Here is an 18,429-nt window from a genome sequence, read left to right on the forward strand (position 1 = left end):
AGGAAACTGACGGAAGCCATGCTGCTGATTATTGCACTTGCTAGCATTTTCTGCTCACTCAGTAATGGCAGGTTGCACTGGCAAAGTTACGCGCGCCCACCCAAACAGTTTGCATCAAGTGTTCCGATTCACTCGAGTCAGGCGTTCACGGACATTGATTACACACGCATCCCAGGCTTGCAAATAAATATCTACATATTCTTCTCCTTCATAAGGTAGTCGAGTTGGTCTCGCTTCCCCCTCGTCCCCAGTATGGAGAAGAAAAGTAACATAATCAAGGATTAGAGAATAAAACCAGGCAGGAGAGAAGAAAGCGCATTAAAACAATTCGCTAGCTAGTAGCTGGTAACTAGAACATAAATTCTGGTAAGCTCTTTCTACGATAGATCATCCTACGGAATAAGTAGGTCAAATACATGAAAAACAGCTCCTACAAGGCCGTCCTCAATAAAAAAAAAAGGCTCATCTGTAGGAGCTACGATTATCCTGCTCATGGTTCATGAGCCTCGACGATGTACTGAGCTAAAAATCCAGTAAATGTTCCTGGCTATTGAAGCCATTCCTGAACTACCGCGGAGAGCCAATTCAAATTACCTTAATCTAGAAAGAACATATCCTACTCTTCACCTACTTCAAGTTTCTTCAACTTCGACTCCAGCTCACCTTCATCAGCTTCACCTTCCCCTTCGCCTTCCTCGTCCTCTTCATCTTCATCACCTCCTTCAGGGTCGTTCTCATCGAGGGAAGCCAGCATTTCAGGGGATTTCTTGAATACACTCTTCACCTCATCAATCCCGTCTTCCGAAATGAAATTTCCATCGATGTTGAGTAACTTGAACCCAGGCTTCTGCACCACAACCTGGGCCAAGAATCGAGCTCCAGCCCTTCTGATCGAGTTGGTGCTCAAATCAACTTCTGTCAACTGCTCATGGCCTTTTTGCAATGCTTTGCCAATCTGAATAGCACCTTCATCCTTGAGCTCATTCTCAGCCAAGTTCAATTTGGTGAGAAGGCTCTTTGCAGCTATACAAGCAGATAAAGCTGGAGCTGCTTCCGCTGTTATGTCGTTGCCAGCCATCTCTAGAACTGTAAGAGACAGGGCTGTCTCTTTAAGAATATTGGCTATTGCGATTGCCCCCTCATCTTCCAAATTCAGGTAACTCAGGTAAACCTCAGTCAAATTAGCGTGCTTGGAAAGAGCTTTACTCAAAGAAACTCCAGCTTCTACACCAAACATATTGTCCCTCAAATCAAGTTTCGTAAGGTGAATGCAATTTTCAAGTGCTTCCGATAAGGCAACACCTCCATCAGAGCCAATCCTTGTGGAGGAGCAGCGGAAGTCCTCCAACAACGAAGAGCATTTCACAACCTCAGCGATAGCAATTGCTCCTTCATCTCCTGTCATGTTATTGTGAAAATGAAGAACTCTAAGTTTTTCTGTGGAAGGAATCAACTCACAAACTGCACAAGCAGCTTCTTCAGAAATTCCATCATTCATTAAATAGAGCTCCTCCAATTGACTCTGTGTTTTCAGGAGTGCGCCAAATGCTCTGACGCCTTTTTCACCCAAAGCGTTATCGGAAAGATTTAGAGAATTCAAAACACTACCCTCCAAGGCAGCTGAAAAGATGCTCATGACTTCAAGAGCTTCTGTTTCTGGCCTTCCTGCAATGAAATCAGATAAATCTACGTCCTTCAATTGGTGCTTCAGGGAAATCAGAATGGGTTCAGCAACACGAGCAGCTCCTAATCCAAAGCTTCTATTGCTAAAGCATATTTTGGTGAAAGAATTTTCAGGATCCTTCAATGGTCTTAGAAGTTCTTCTGCCTCCTCTGCTTCAATGAAGGCCCGTTGGCCCTTGGAAATATCAAAGAATGTCCCTCTAGAGGCCTTAGCACTGTCTGAAGTTGGCAGCTTTTCATCCTTGCCTTTTGGGCCTTTTTTGAGGACTTCCAGTATAAGTTTACTGCATTCCTTAGCATAAAGCTGCACTGCAGACCCTCCATCACCATCAGGCTCTTTTTCATAATGTTGATTAGCAGTCATAAAAGCTTCATCTTCAATTCTTTTTGCATTTTCCTCAGCTTCTTCCGGGCTCAAACTTCCATACTTCCTAGTGAAAATGGATTCACTAGTGAGATTCCTCATCATCCGTTCCACAAGTGTTTCACGAGTATTTTTGCTCGGGGGCCATAGTTTCACTGAAAATGGTCGGCGCTGAGAAGTCAATGGTGGGGCATCCATCACAACAGAACCTGCATATAAGAAATTCACATGAGTCTTAAGTGATCCAGCTGATGTTGACTGCAAACAGATGCCCTGTAGACAAGCTGATGTAAAATCCGATTGCAAACAACTTCAGGAAGATTTAAAAAATTAAACCAGTATGAAAACACGGAAACAACTGCAACATTAACGTTGACTGGTTAGAAGAATTTTTTCTTCAAAATTCTCAGTATTACAATGTGGGCCTTTAAGTAGGCATTGCCAATTTAGACTGACTTCGCGGCCAACTCCCTTTTCTCTCACATCGAGTCAGGAGAGAAGCTAATAACAAGCTATTAGAAACGCATGTAAACATGACAAGAGAATTTATGGCCTTAAACCATGATCATACATGTTTCTATGGGGCAAAACCTACTTGACCTCTTGATATATCCAGCAGGAGGATACCCATAAGAGACTAACAAGAAATAAACATGACCAAGCACAAGTCCACAGCCTTCAACAATTTATGCATTTTAGTATCTCACAAAAACATTTCTTATTGGATAAAAACCATATGAGATGACACAGAAACAGATTAAAGAGTCATACAATCAAAGGAAGGTTTTCATGGTAAATAGCTTAATATTGAAGAGAGGGACAAGGGGAAAAAAACAACAAATCAAACTAGCAAATACTACGAGTTGGTCGCATTTCATCAAAATCAAATATTTCAAGTACTCATATTTTTATGTAAGCAAAGAAAGGCTACCGACACTTGTAATCTCAGAGGTCGATATCTCCAAATTTCCTTTTATACCAAAAAATAAAAAAGGGAAAGTCAATAGATCTTGAAGAGAAATAGATTGGCAAAATAAAGTAACCATGACAGAAATGTATTATGCCTATTTAAATTGAAAGAAAGAACGCAGAAATGTATGACACAGTTCTTGTATAACATATTTTCCTGCAATAATTCCTTCCACAGACCAGGAGTGGAATAACAAGCAACAAAATGGAGTTAGACCACTAGCAAGTTGGACCTACTTTACAAGATGCCCCAGCAAATTGGAATTTTGTATGGGAGAATGGAATAAAGCTTATCCTATCGAGATGCAATTTCCAGAATAAAGGTAAAATATCAACTTGCAAATTCAGTATAAGTCCTCATGATACAACCATTGCTATCGAAGTACTAACTTTACAAAAAGTCTAAGAAAGATGCACAATCAAGTACAGAGAGGTAACCATATTGGGTATAACATTTAAAGGGAATACATAATTATTCAGACCTCATTTATTTTTCAAACAAATGTAATAAAGGTGATTGGGGCTCATTACTTGGCACCAAATGCCTAACAAGTAGGCAAAAAAGGCACTTGAGTACTTGCACTTACTTCCACCGTGCCCTTCAGCCACAGATCCTCACCGAAAAACCACTCAAGCACCTAACGAGAAGAAATGGTCCTTTGACAATGTTGGATGCAGCTAGGAGTACATTATAAAAGTGCAGCAAATGCAAAATCTCCGCCCCTTATGTCTTGAAACACATGATCGACATATTCAACTTACATTCCTTTGTGCAACATTCTTTCCTACCTTCAAACACAAGAACCTTACAAAAGCTTAACCAGAACTATTTTACCTCCCATTTAACTCATCGAGTGCAAAACTATTGGAAAAGGTTTCGACTGTCGCATTTTACTGTGATTTATGTAATCTTATAAAACTATCGCATAGAGTACTAGTTTATCTCTCTTTTTGGCCAAAGGACTAACGTTTTTATCGCTAAAATAAACTCAACTCGGCAAGCCTTCATAGTCTGAGGTTGGCTCCACAAAATCTTTCCACACAGATTGGCTCTTCTTATTCCAAGTTACTTCGCAAATGTAGATCCATCATATACCTTCACTATTTCCATTTCCTAATAATTAATATCCCTTAACCAAGACTAAGCCAATCCATCCATCAAATCTCTTCCTTTGTGACAAATGCTGGCTCTTCTGACTGAAGTTAGACTGTTTTATTAACATGGCACCTCTTAGTTGCCGAAATTTACGTCCACAATACACCACGCTACACAAGCCATCCACCCAAAAAGCAGCACCTTTTCCCAAACCGCAACTTTTTGTTCACTCCCTCGCGCACGAAGCGAAAGCATCATGGAAGCCTGTACAGTCCACGATGCACGAACTACCAAAACACATCCATCACAAACTCTCCTGAAAACGAGACGACACAGCAGCAGTCTCTAGCTACGCGTATGGTCAGCATTTCTCACAACAATGGGCAGCAAATGAACAAACCCAAGAGCAGCAACACAGAGAAATGTCGAATTCAAACACCCATTACGTAATGTCAAATCGTTCGGCACAGATTAAGGTTTCCGCGCCCTAAAAAAGGCACAAAACATTCGACCATACCCAGTTGCAGATCTGGACACTAGGGCAAGTTACAGCAAAGTACCCAAAGAAGGACAAAAGAGGAAAACAAAACCCGAAACCTAATCCACCGCCAGGACCCAATGACCTTCGATGCGACATACCCAAAAGCGCAGAACGAAGAGGGAAAGCTCAGGGACGCGCAGCAGGAAACGAAACCCAGAAAGGCCGAAACTTTAAGGAGCGAGGAACGAAAAGGTACCTGAAAAACCGTCGCTTTTTCCTTCAAATGTTCAGGGAAACAGAGCAACGGACGTCGAACGAGAAGGCGAGTGGGTGAGAGACTGCGAGGGGCAAAGGCGATTGGAAGGCAAAAAGGAGAAATGGCTTTGAACAGAGACAGAGAGAGAGAGAGAGAGAGAGAGGGCTTTAGAGAGAGATTGATTTTGAAATTGTGCACCTGTTTATATAGAGAGAGAGAGAGAGAGAGAGTGGTCTGCTTGCATTCTACAAGGCAGAACCTTATTCAAAGATAAAGAGCGATTTTCTTACAACTGATATGGACATCTGATAAGTTGCAACTCCTCGGGTTTACTTGTCGATTAAGAAAATTAACTTTTCGTTTTTCTGAATAGCTAATTTCCTATATCGAATTGATATGGACGGTGTTATAGATACTTTACCAAGTCCATGTACTATGAACGACCGACTGATCGAATCGGATGTAAATTAATCAAATATGGGTTTGATCTAAATTGACACGTTCAATTCGTATTGACTCATTTCATTGCAAACGGCTTAAGCAACGTCGTATTTCTAGTTTCCAAACTGGCCCAAAAAAGAATTTGTGTACCTAATAAAAATCCTTATTGTTTTCTATTCATTTTCTTTACCCACCAAATCCTAGCAAGAAAAAAAAGAATTTAATTAAGAACCTACATTAGTTGGAACTTTGATTGAAAAGGACAAGACAAATGTGATCCATCAAATAATTTTGTGTTTGATGTTTTGTTTAGGATGCATGTATATTAAAGGTAGTGATTTGGCTGAAACTTTTGCACTGTAATGGAGAAATAACTATGATAAAGATAATTTTCGGGAAGTGTTCAGCGTCAATTTGATTATTCCATGATATCTTCTTCCGATTTGTTCAACTAATATTCATGGCGTTCACTTCACGTGGAGAAGGGCAACCAACGCAACTATCTTATGGGAGTTATCATAAGGGTTCAATACGCACCAGAGAATGCTTTCTTGAGCCATAAATGTTCAGTCCATCCGTAGAGTATGTCATTATAGCTCCACTGGTGTGTCACGAGATGGGAAGTCTCTCCTCATGAGGTGGCAAATGCCCAAGCACAAGTTGATTAGAGATTTGCTTTCCAAAGTGACTCAAACTTGTAACCTCGCACCACTGGGCTACCACGCTCAGTTCATGCGTGTCTTCCTCCTCTCTGAATAACGGTAAGGGCAAGAGAAAACCAGAACAGGCAAAAACAAGAAAGAAGATAGATGTCGGTATTTTTACCCACATAATAGGTTTCCCAAGTACAAAGAGATAATTAAGTAATTGCAGGATTCCCACAATTGGGATTCGCCATCTTAGAACGGGTGATATGCCAATGAATATCTTGTCAAAGTAGAAAATAAAGGCGAAAGTTTAGAATCTGCAGTGACATTCATAGCTAATAAGCCATAAACTTGGGTTCTACACACAAAATTTTAAAGGGAAAATACCACAAAAAATCTCAAACTATGTCACTTATGACAAATTTACCCTGAACTTTTTTTTGTGATACGAAAAATCCCAAACTATGCCATTTGTGATAAATTTACTCAGAACTTTTTTTTGTGATATGAAAAATCTCAAACTATGCCACTTGTGATAAATTTATCCTAAACTTTTTTGTGTAACACGAAAAACCCCAAATTATGCCACTTATGACATATTTACCCCACAATACTTTTGCCCATGGGAATTTTCGTCTTTTTCCTTTTTCTGTTTTTTTTCTTTTCTTCTCTTTTCCCTCCGCCGCCCATGGCGGAGGAAAGTCGACGAGGGCGGCCCTTGCCGGCGCTGGGTTGGGCGAGGGCGACCCTCGCCCGACGCAGGTGAGGGCTGCCCTTGCCAGATCTGGCAAGAGCGACCCTTGCCGGCGTCGGGTGAGGCTGCCCTTGCCTGCCCAGGCGAGGGCGACTCTCGTCAAACGCCGGCGAGGGTCGCCCTCACCTGGACGAGCGAGGGCAGCCTCGCCCAATGCCGGCAAGGGTTGCCCTAGCCCAACCCAGCGCCGGTGAGGGTCGCCCTCGCCTGGGCGGGCAAGGGCAACCTCGCCCGACGCCGGCAAGGATCGCCCTAGCCCAACCCAGCGCCGGCGAGGGCCGCCCTTGCCGGCTTCCCTCCGCCATGGGCGGCATGTCAAATATCTAAATTCGATCCTATCAACGATGCAAGAAAGTAATGGAAATTCACACAACATAAGAATTTACGTGGTTCAGCAGGGGAGATGTTCCGCCTACCTACGTCCACGGGGAGATGAGATCCATTTCACTAATAACGTAAAAAAGTGTACAGCCACTCTTTCTCACACCCTACTCTCTATTTTTAGAGACCTGTTTCGCCCTAAATATATATAACGAAACCCTACATGGTACAAATTACAAAGTTGCCCACATAGCCTAAAATATTTAACTTTCCCATATAAATCCTTCTATGACTGAACATAAAACGCCTATGGCGGCCCGGGGGCGCTGCCCCTGCGATCCTCGCAGGGGCGGCCCCCCCGGACCCCCGCCCGCTCACCGGGGAGCGGGACCCTCGTGCTGTCCAGTCGTCAGGGGGCCTTTCGGAACCGCCTCATAATCTCTTGGATAACAGAATACAAGACATCAACCTCAACACGACAGAGGGAAAAGAGAAGAAATGACAAAAAACAGAAAAAAAAAAAAAATTCCCATGGGCAAAAGTATTGTGGGGTAAATGTGACACAAGTGACATAGTTTGGGGTTTTTCGTGTCACAAAAAAAGTTTATGGTCAATTTGTCACAAGTGGCATAGTTTGGGGTTTTTCGTGTCACAAAAAAAAATTAAGGGTCAATTTATCACAAGTGACATAATTTGGGGTTTTTTGTGGTATTTCCCAATTTTAAAAGATAGCAACTCGAAACTTCAGATTTCTGCGGTTACATTGTCTGAAGTTGCTATACTTCTATCATGAGTTCTGCAAAATGGGTAATGTAGAAAAAGGATCGTTCTCTACGCTTTGTAAGATGAAGATTCCCAGAAATTAAAATGAACAGAAAAATCAGGGTCGTTGGTCACGTGCATTCAATGGTCATTTCTCCTTCATCTTCTTGTCCAAGGCAGATGAGGAGTAATTGTAAAGAACAGAAAACCTAATTATGTTGTACATCATCACAACCTAAATAGATCGTACATGCTGAACCATTAAGAATTGTAAGATTTATTAGCGGAAGCATACCTAAATCCATAGCGGGATTGATCTGTAGAGTCGTGCGGACGGCCTTCCAGATCTACGCATTCTCCTAGAGAGTCCTTTATTGTTTCTCTGGGATCTCTCTTTCTCTGGTGATGGACGCCAGAGAAAGAATACGTTATGTATTCTGTGATATTGTGATCTGGGGACCATAACCGTTTTTTATAGATAACTTCTCTATTATCCCTTCTTTTTGGTATTTCTATTTTAGCCCATCATAAAAATAGAAATTACCCTAGAGTCTCTACACATTAAAGGCCCACACCCTATCAGATACATTAAAACCCAATTACCTTATTAGATCACTTTTAATTGGCTTAGTTCACATCACAGTCTGCAACACATAATTATTTTACATATAAGCCCAATGTTGGATTAAGGATCCAACAATCTCCCACTTGGGCTATGTGTAATACCTTATAATTATGCTTTTCCAAAATAACTGTATGAGCTCAACTTTCTGTCATGACTGTTGTGTATCTATAACCAATCCGGTCCAATAATCATATCAACATAGGATCAAAGCGGCCTTTGTTACAACTATCGTAACTCGACCCTTCAATGGTCACATATGTTGATACAAATAAATGGCACAGATTATGATATGGATGTGTAGCATGGTAATTTCATGTAATGTGATCTTAACATGCCTATTTCCAACTGGTCCTCCTTAAACCTTAATGAGATCAAACTATAACAAGAACAGAGTGTGAATTGATCAAAACTTTATTTCTGCAGAAAATAACTTTCCAATATCCATAAACTGAAATAAGAAAAATTATCTATATCAAAAGCATCTAAATGTACAAACTCCCACTAAAACTGAGCATCCTCAATCGACATGACACCCATGCGAGTAGTGTGCTCATGAAATACCTTGGGTGGTAATCCCTTAGTAAGTGGATCCGCAACCAAGGAGTTTGTACCGATGTGCTCTATAGATAGCTGTCCACTTTGAACTCTTTCTTTAACAACTAAGAACTTGATATCTGTATGCTTTGACTTGGACGAGCTCCTATTGTTGTTGGAATATAGAACTGCTGATTTATTGTCACATAGTAACTTGAGTGGTCTTTCAATACCATCCACTATGCGTAGCCCCGTGACAAAATTCCGCAGCCATATTCCATGATTGGATGCCTCATAACATGCTATAAATTCTGCTGCCATGGTTGAAGAGGCTATAAGTGACTGTTTAGCACTCTTCCATGAGATGGCACCCCTAGCTAGCAGGTAGATATAGTCCGATGTAGATTTCATACTATCTTGGCATCCAGCAAAATCAGAGTCAGTATACCCAACGATCTCAAGCTGATCTGACCTCCGATATGTGAGCATGTAGCCTTTTGTTTTTTGTAAGTACCGCAAGACTCGTTTAGCTGCTTTCCAATGGTCTACTCCTGGATTGCTCAAATATCTGCCCAATATTCCGGTAATGTACACAATATCTAGTCGCGTACAAACCTGAGCATACATTAGACTCCCTACTGCTGATGCATAAGGAATCTTCTACATTTCTCTTTTCTCAAAGTCAATCTTAGGGCACTGGCTGACACTAAACTTGCCTCCCTTAGATATAGGGGTGTCACCTGGTTTGCAATCTTGCATGCCATACCTTTTAAGAACCTTTTCGATATAGCTCTTTTGTGATAATCCAAGAATACCCCGAGAACGATCCTGGTGTATTTGTATGCCTAATACAAAAGAGGCGTCACCAAGATCCTTCATCTCAAAATTCTTAAATAGAAATCTCTTGGTTTCGTGCAATATGCCTATATCGTTGCTGGCAAGCAAGATGTCATCGACATACAATACCAAAAAAATATACTTGCTCCCACAGAACTTATGGTATATAGAAGCATCGGCCAAATTCACCTCAAAACCAAACGAGATGATAACTTGATGAAATTTGTAATACCATTGTCGAGATGCTTGCTTGAGCCCATAGATGGATTTCTTAAGTTTGCAAACCATATTCTTTGAGTCTCTCGACACAAAGTTTTCTGGCTGCACCAAATAGATTGTCTCATCAATGTTACCATTGAGAAACGCTGTCTTTACATCCATCTGATGCAACTCAAGGTCGAAATGTGCCACTAGTGCCATTATAGTCCTGAAAGAGTCTTTCGAAGAAACCGGAGAGAAAGTCTCTTTATAGTCGATGCCTTCTTTCTGTGTAAAGCCCTTTGCGACAAGACGAGCTTTGTACCTTTCCACATCGCCTTTTGAATCCCTTTTGGTCTTAAATATCCATTTGCAACCAACGGGTTTCACTCCTTTGGCAATGAGACGAGGTCCCACACGTCATTGTCCTTTATGGACTTAATCTCCTCATTCATGGCATCGATCCACTTTTGAGAGTTAGAACTTTCCATGGCTTGATGGAAGTTGATTGGATCATCTTCCATGATTCCAATGTCGACCTCATGTTCTTGAAGAAGTACGATGTAATCGTCTGGCACCGCACTTCTCCTTTCTCTTGTGGACTTCCTTAATGGCATGGGTTCTTGAGGTGGTAGAGTTTGTTCTTCTGGAGTAGTTTCTTGAAGGGAAGGTTCTCTCGCATTGTCCTGAACTATTGTGTCTTGAGCAAGATCAGGAATGGGATCCTAATCAATGCCAATGGCACTTGTGGGATCAATGTTGATAGTAACTATGGGAATATTAACATATTCCTCTTCAAAACCAAAGTCCCTAACTGTATCTCCCCCCGCAAACTCAACATCTTCAAAGAACCGAGCGTTTCCCGACTCAAAAATCGACTTAGTTGTGGGATCGTAAAACTTGGACCCCCTTGATCTTTCAGAGTATCCAATAAAATAACTACTTACCGTCCTTGAGTCCAGTTTCCTTTCATTAGGCTTATAAGGCCTTGCCTCAGCTGGACATCCCCAAATGTGTAGGTGCTTTAGACTGGGTTTTTTGCTTGTCCAAAGTTCATAAGGGGTTTTGGTAGTCGCTTTAGTTGGAACCCTGTTAAGGATATATGCTGCAGTCTTAATAGCCTCTCCCCAGAGTGATTCTGGTAAGGAAGAATGACAAATCATACTCCTTACCATATCTTTAAGCGTTCTATTTCGTCTTTCAGCAACACCATTCATAGTGGGTGAACCCGGCATGGTGTACTGTGGGACGATACCACATTCCTCTAGGAATTTGGCAAATAGTCCTGGACGTTGTTCACCTGAACCGTCATATTTGCCATAGTACTCACCACCACAATCAGATCTGACGCTTTTGATCCTTTTGCTGAGTTGGTTTTCAACTTCAGCCTTATAAGATTTGAACACATCCAGTGATTGTGCTTTTTCTTTGATGAGATATATGTAGCCATATCTTGAAAAGTCGTCTATGAACGTTATGAAATATTGTTGACCATTCCAAGCAGTTGTAGGAAAAGGCCCACAAATGTCCGTATATATAACTTCTAAGACGTTTAAAGACCTGTTGGCTTCAAATCTCCTTTTATTGGTTTGTTTGCGTTTTATACAATTAACACAGTTATTAAAGTCTGTGAAATCTAAGGAATCTAGAATTTTGTCTGACACAAGTCTCTCTATTCTCCGTTTGGAGATATGACCTAATCTCTTGTGCCATAACGTAGCTGAATTCTCATTGGTTAATTTCCTTTTTACACCTTGAGTACTTAAATGCAAGGTTTCATTAAATGAAGCAATTGTATCAAGTAATTAAAGATTATTGTAATTCGATAAAGAACCAGAACCAACTAAATTTGAATCATGAAACAAACTGAATTTTCCATTCCCAAATGAACAAGAATAATCAGATTTGTCCAAAACAGAAATAGAAATCAAATTTCGTCTAAAAGACGGTACAATAAAAGTCTCATTAAGATCCAAATATGATCCAGTCCTTAATAATAATCTAAATTTCCCTATTGCTTTAACTTCAACTGTCTTGCCGTCGCCTACATAGATGTATCTTTCATCATCACTTGGCTTTCGACAACTCAGGCAACCCTGCATAGACACACTGATGTGAGTTGTTGCACCAGAATCTATCCACCATGTGTGTCTAGGTACCGAAGTTAAATTAACCTCAGAACAAACCAAATTAAAAAACACACCTTTCTTAGCATGCCATGCGTGATAATTTGTGCATTGCTTCTTCCTATGTCCTTCACCTCCGCAGAAGAAACAACCAGTACCTTCCGGATTATCCGTTTTCTTTTGTTGTTTCTTATTAGGTGCTTTATTCGCAGCTTCCTTATCCCTTTTCCTTTTGTGTCCCTTGTCCTTAGAGGGTGAGGCCAGGTAAGCATATTCTGCCTTATCTTGCTTCAGCCTTTCCTCCTCCTGAACACAGTGTGAGATGAGCTCATTCAGAGACCAAGTCTCTTTCTGACAGTTGTAGCTCACCTTAAACTGATTGAACTGTGTTGGAAGAGATATTAAAACTAGATGCACCAGCAAATCCTCAGAGAGGTCTAACTTAAGTGCTTTTAATTTAGAAGCAAGGTGAGACAATTCCATGATGTACTCCTTGATGTTGCCTTTCCCCTTATAGCGCATTGAAATTAGATTTGTCAAAATCGTACCAATTTCAGCCTTTTCGTTCTTGACAAATCTCTTTTCAATGTCAGCGAGGAACTCCTTAGCTGTGGTGATCTTTTCAGACATTGTGCCCCTGAATGCTTTTGGAATGGCCTTCTTCATGATCATCATACACATGCAATTCGATCTCTCCCACCTTTCCACATCCCTTATTTCATTACAGGTACTCTTGTCAGTGAGGGGTGGAGGAGAATCGGTCCTTAACGCAAGGTCGAGATCCATGACTCCGAGAACTATTGAAAGGTTCTCTTGCCATGATTTGAAGTTAGTGCCATTCAGCATAGGAATAGAATTGGTGTTGGCAATAATATTAGCAGGAGTGATAGCTATATCAGAAAACAACAAACAAACAAAACAAACTCACATAAGTTTCATGAGAAAATTGAATTCAAATTAAGGTAAATCCCATCTCAAGATACTGGGCACTCCATTAATATCTTATCTTTGGACAACAATATTAACTTGTAAGTGATATCTTGGTGTAGTAATCAAACATTGAGGATAAGGACATGTCAAACAACAAACCTTCCTTTGGGTCGATTTATTGTTCACATGCGAAAACCGAATAATCATCACGCATTTATTACAACAGGTGTATGTAAAATTTTGTTGAATATCAACCTTCCTTTGGGCCGATCAATATCCACATAATACGCAACTGTTTATATTCGAAGACAAATTAATTTCCACAAAAGAGGTCACTTTGGTGACATCTTGCTTTAATTAATTCATCTCAAAATATATATATACATAAACATACCCAAATTTGAATTTGATTGGACTTAAAATTTTGACCCCTTATTTTATTTATTTATTTATTTATTTAACTGCAAGGTTCCCTATGCACACGTGTAGCGCACGTGGGCGCTTAGTGCCGGGCGAGTGACACCCACGCACAACGCGTGCGGAGCACGCGCCGGACTGTAGCATTGGCGCTTGGATCCCACGCGCCTTTTGGGCAAAAAATAAAACCTACGCCCGAGAACCGCCGTTCCACCATGAACCGCCGCCTATTCTCCTCCATGCGGCCATTTTCTAGACAAATTAACCCATGGGTCCTATTCTCCTCGCCGGCACGACCATATAGGTCCTAAAATCGGCAAAAAACGACCCACAAATTGGCCTTAATTTTGGAGATTTCTTTCCCGGCGCAAACCCTAACCACCGAAACTTCCACCGCCCAATTAGCCTCCGGCGAACACCCAAATGCCGAATTACCTTAGGGCTATTGTTACCTATGGCGGTGTGACCGTCTCAGTCCAAAATTGGATTATGGGTCATCGGAATTTGGCTAGAATCGACGATTTTTCTCATAGTCAGATTTGCCTAATTTACAATTAACTTAATTCCTAATGATCCAACATGGGAAATGCTTTGATACCAATTGTAAAGAATAGAAAACCTAATTATGTTGTACATCATCACAACCTAAATAGATCGTACATGCTGAACCATTAAGAATTGTAAGATTTATTAGCGGAAGCGTACCTGAATCCATAGCGGGATTGATCTGTAGAGTCGTGCGGACGGCCTTCCAGATCTATGCATTCTCCTAGAGAGTCCTTTATTATTTCTCTAGGATCTCTCTTTCTCTGGTGATGGACGCCAGAGAAAGAATACGTTATGTATTATGTGATATTGTGATCTGGGGACCATAACTGCTTTTTATAGATAACTTCTCTGTTATCCCTTCTTTTTGTTATTTCTATTTTAGCCCATCATAAAAATAGAAATTACCCTAGAGTCTCTACACATTAAAGGCCCACACCCTATCAGATACATTAAAACCCAATTACCTTATTAGATCACTTTTAATTGGCTTAAGTTCACATGACAGTCTGCAACACATAATTATTTTACATATAAGCCCAATGTTGGATTAAGGATTCAACAATAATATCCCGATAAGTTGAAGTTTCTATTTTTTGATCCGCACCAATGGACTGAAACATCAAAATTCCAAGGGGAAAAGTATCAAAAAAGTCATAAACATTTTGAATTAGTGCCAATTTAGTCGTAAACCTTTTGTTTTTGTGTTAATTCAGTCCTTCCAGCTAATTTTGGCCGGATTTTGGTGATGTGGAGGCCGGCCAACCTACGTGGCGCCGCCGGCGCAGAACTCTTGCCAGGAGCTTTGCTCGAGCCTCCACCATCGTGAGTCGTAGAAGTCTAGGGTTTCCTTCCCGTTTCATCCACTTTCTTGGACACCTTGCTCGTCTCGCCGAGAAGCCGACTGAAACATGTTTGTTGTCATTGGCCCGTCTTGAGGTGAGGCGAGCCACTTGTGGCCACGGTCTCATTCTATCCGCCTGGCAACTCATTAGCGGGACCTTCACCACGCTCTTCCACGGTCGTATGCCTCTCATTGCGCATGGCCTTTTGCTCAGGTCTACACAGATGACCGCCACTAATGACGCACGAGTACAACGAGCTGGAGTTTGAGCTTGAACGTACTCGGCTTAACTCTTCGGATCTTGTTAGGTTTTTATCATTTATGTGTGGAGTTTGGATGAATAAGACTGGTTTTGTAAAAGGACATTTCGGTGGAACAGTTGGGAAGGAGTTGAGGGAGTAGGATAATCGAAACTGATATAGGACATGGGAAGAGGCTTCAGTTATTTTCCATGCGCAACACAGCACATGAGAACCTATATTTGGGAAAAATCTCTACTTCTGTCAGAGATACTTTACGTTTGCTTTAACAATGTCCACCGCCATCCTCAACCAAATATCTCTTGACTTGTTTAGAGATATTTGCTTCATGCATGCTGGGAGTTTCTAGATTCTAGTTTACAAAAATCTAGGAAATTCTAGAAAATAGGTTTAATAGATCAACACTCATTCTAGATTCGTTTTCGTAATACTCCGAGCATGCTTCGTAGCGTCTCGAACTAATCTAACGGTAGAGTTTTAGTAAATATGTAGGCGATCTGTTTGGCAATATTTGAGCTCAATCTCTCCATTATTTTACATTCCTTGTGTGAAGTGATAATTAATGGCGATATGTTTGGTTCTTCCGTGAAAGGCTGGATTTTTTTAGATAAGATCATGGACATGTTGTCGCTAAATATTGGAGTAGGTTTTGTCTGCACTTCTCCGATGTCCTCTAATACTCGTCGAAGCCATAATGCTTGACTAGTGGTGGTAGCGGTTGCGACGTACTTGGCTTCTGCAGTAGATTGTGCTATGAGTCTTGTTTTTTGGATGCCAAGTGAACATTCCAGAATCCAATGTGAATATACGGTTGGTAGTGCTCCTCCTATCGTCAGCTGAGTCTCCCTAGTCACTGTGTGCAACCAAGGAGCTTGGCGCTTGCACTTGGCCAATACCAAATGCCATAGTTTGTTATTCATCATAGATATTTGAGAATACTTTTGACATCTCCAAAATGAATTTGGCTTGGGCTATGCACGAGACATGATAGTAGACTTGTTGCATACATGATGTCTACCCATGTCGCAATGAGATATAGTTTACTACCAGTAAGGCTTCTATAGATGGAAGCGTCTACTTTTTCTACGTCATCTTCTTTTAGTAGCTTCTGATTTGTCACGAGCATTGTGGCAGTTGTTTTGCAATAATTCATGTTGAATTTCTTCGGGAGGTTCTCTGCATCTTTCTTTTGTGAAATGAAAACTCTTGTGTTTTGGTCGATCTCGATACCAAGAAAGTAGTGCATCAAGCCCAAGTCTGTCATCATCTTACTAGAATTCTTGAATCATTTTCTCATTGTTCCCTGTATGTATGAAATCATCTACATACAAAGAGACAATAAGAGTGTCAAACTTATCTATGATCTTGATATAGAGCGTTGGCTCGTTCATGCTCCTTATGAATCCATTTGTGAAGAAGAATTCGTCAATTCTAATATACCACGCTTGTGGTGCTTGTTTTAGCCCGTATAGCACCTTCTTGAGCTTGAAAACCTTTTCCTTCTTGTGCATAGGCATAAAGCCTAGTGGTTGTTATACGTAGATTTTTTTTGAAGATATCCATTTAGGAATGCAAGTTTTACATCTAGTTGATAGATTTTCCGTTTCTTTTGTGCTGCTAAGGTTATGATAGCACAAATTGTATCGAGATGAGCGACGGTAGCAAAAGTCTTAGTAGAGCCATTACCTAGTTGTTGCAAGTATCCTTTCACCACAAGTTTTGCCTTACGCTTCTAAATTGTTCCATCTACATTGAGTTTCGTCTTGTAGACCTGCTTGACGCCAATGATGTCTTTGTTTTCGAGTCGATCGACGAGCTCCCAAGTTTTATTTTCCTCAAACATCTTGATTTCTTTCTCATAACTTTTATCCAAACTTCTTATTTGGAAAGATATTCATAGCTTTCCGGTTCCACGGCAATGAAATTGCATGTTTCATAAACTTTTCTAAGAGATTTTACTTTTAGAGTGCATTTGGTAATCATTCTATTCCTGGAAACAATTTATGCTCAAAAATGATTTTTTTTATTCCATTCCCGAAAACAATTTCTAAACATTTGAAGACGCTTGATAACTGCTCAAAATTTCTATTCCTGGAATAAAAAAAGAACAGAAATGCGTTTGGTAACTATACAAAATTTCTTTTTATTAATAATATTTTGAATTTTTTAATATTTCTTTCTCTTTTTTTTCCTTTTTTTTCTTTTCTTTTTTTCTTCTTCTCCTTCCTTGGCCCATGGCCAGGTCGCTGGCACTGGCGACCGACCACAGGCCAGGGCCAGCGAGGGCGGCTCGTGGCCTAGACGAGGGCTGCCCTCATCGGATCTGGCAAGGGCTAGACCCTGTCGCAATCTATCCCCCGTCTCGATATCAGGGATCCAAACTGATTAAATAGATCAAGAGGTATTTGTCAATGGATATGAACATTGATTGATTCGTTTGAAAGACAGACCAAATGATTCATTAATCCAAGGACCGAGGGGCTCCCAAGCCTCATACCTCATGCGACGAGAATTGTCTAAACTAAGCATTTGATTAGAGTTGCCACTAATCATAATCAAGGGTTGGCTAGAAACCTTAATCAAGACGTGAGAGTATCGTCTCAAAATGGGCGAAAATCAGAGATTCTAAAAATCAAGGACTTGATTACACTAGCGATCTAACTAGTGCCATTTCGATACCTAAACTTTAACGTTTGCAAACCAACGTACGGGGCAGCCTATCGAAAAAGCTTAAAATTCCACCTAACCATGCTAGAAATGGAAAAACAACCAATGTATTAAAGGTGTGCAACCAGATAATCATAAAGAAAATAAACAACTAACGACCTAGCATCGTCTCTAAAAAAGAAAAGGTAATCAAAAGCCCTAAAGTAAAGCCCTTAGGCTTATCCGATTTTTGGGAAATTTTTTTCAAAGGATTTTCTCAATTTACAAGTTTTAAACTAAATCTAGAATGAAATTAAACACTAAGATCTAGTGAAATTAAGCCACAAACTGATTTCCGGACATTTCTCAATTTTCTGGATTTTTTTGAATTTTTCTGATGATTTTTAAAAAAAATTAATTTTTTTTATTAATTTTCTGAATTTTTTAATGTTTTTTGATGTTTTTCTAACTTTTTAATATTTTTTGGATTTTTAAACATTTTCGAAATTTTTTTGGAATTTTTTTAAATTTTTAATTGTTAATATTTGTATTAATAAAATAAGAATTCCGGACCGGGTCCCCTGACCCGATCCGCCCGGCTACCTGACTCATCCTCCGACCCGCCCGGGACCCCATTTTCTATTTATTTTTTGATTTTTTTTGATTTTTTCTATTTTCCCTCTTTTCTTTTT

At 40.4% G+C, this 18,429-nt stretch overlaps 1 protein-coding gene across 4 annotated transcripts; it reads right to left on the minus strand.

The window, feature by feature from the left end:
* Positions 1-302: 302 nt before the first annotated feature.
* On the minus strand, positions 303-5,009 carry LOC115685033 (RAN GTPase-activating protein 2). Of its 4 annotated transcripts, XM_030610019.2 has the most exons (3): positions 4,850-4,946; positions 3,604-3,654; positions 303-2,256 (listed from the first exon to the last, which is right to left on the minus strand). In XM_030610019.2, the coding sequence occupies exon 3, from the start codon at positions 2,243-2,245 to the stop codon at positions 617-619; it is 1,629 nt and encodes a 542-aa protein (XP_030465879.1). In that variant the 5' UTR covers positions 2,246-2,256; positions 3,604-3,654; positions 4,850-4,946; the 3' UTR covers positions 303-616. The 4 variants fall into 4 exon arrangements, with proteins under 4 accessions (XP_030465879.1, XP_030465878.1, XP_056166361.1 ...); XM_030610018.2 differs by lacking the exon at positions 3,604-3,654 and having other exon boundaries at positions 4,850-5,009; XM_056310386.1 differs by lacking the exon at positions 3,604-3,654 and having other exon boundaries at positions 4,752-4,915.
* Between the last annotated feature and the right edge of the window lie 13,420 nt (positions 5,010-18,429).

This window comes from Syzygium oleosum, unplaced genomic scaffold, assembly GCF_021117445.2.
Source record: "Syzygium oleosum isolate NSW1041296 unplaced genomic scaffold, Sole_v2.1 Sole_v2.01, whole genome shotgun sequence".
In the NCBI taxonomy this organism is placed as follows: domain Eukaryota; kingdom Viridiplantae; phylum Streptophyta; class Magnoliopsida; order Myrtales; family Myrtaceae; genus Syzygium; species Syzygium oleosum.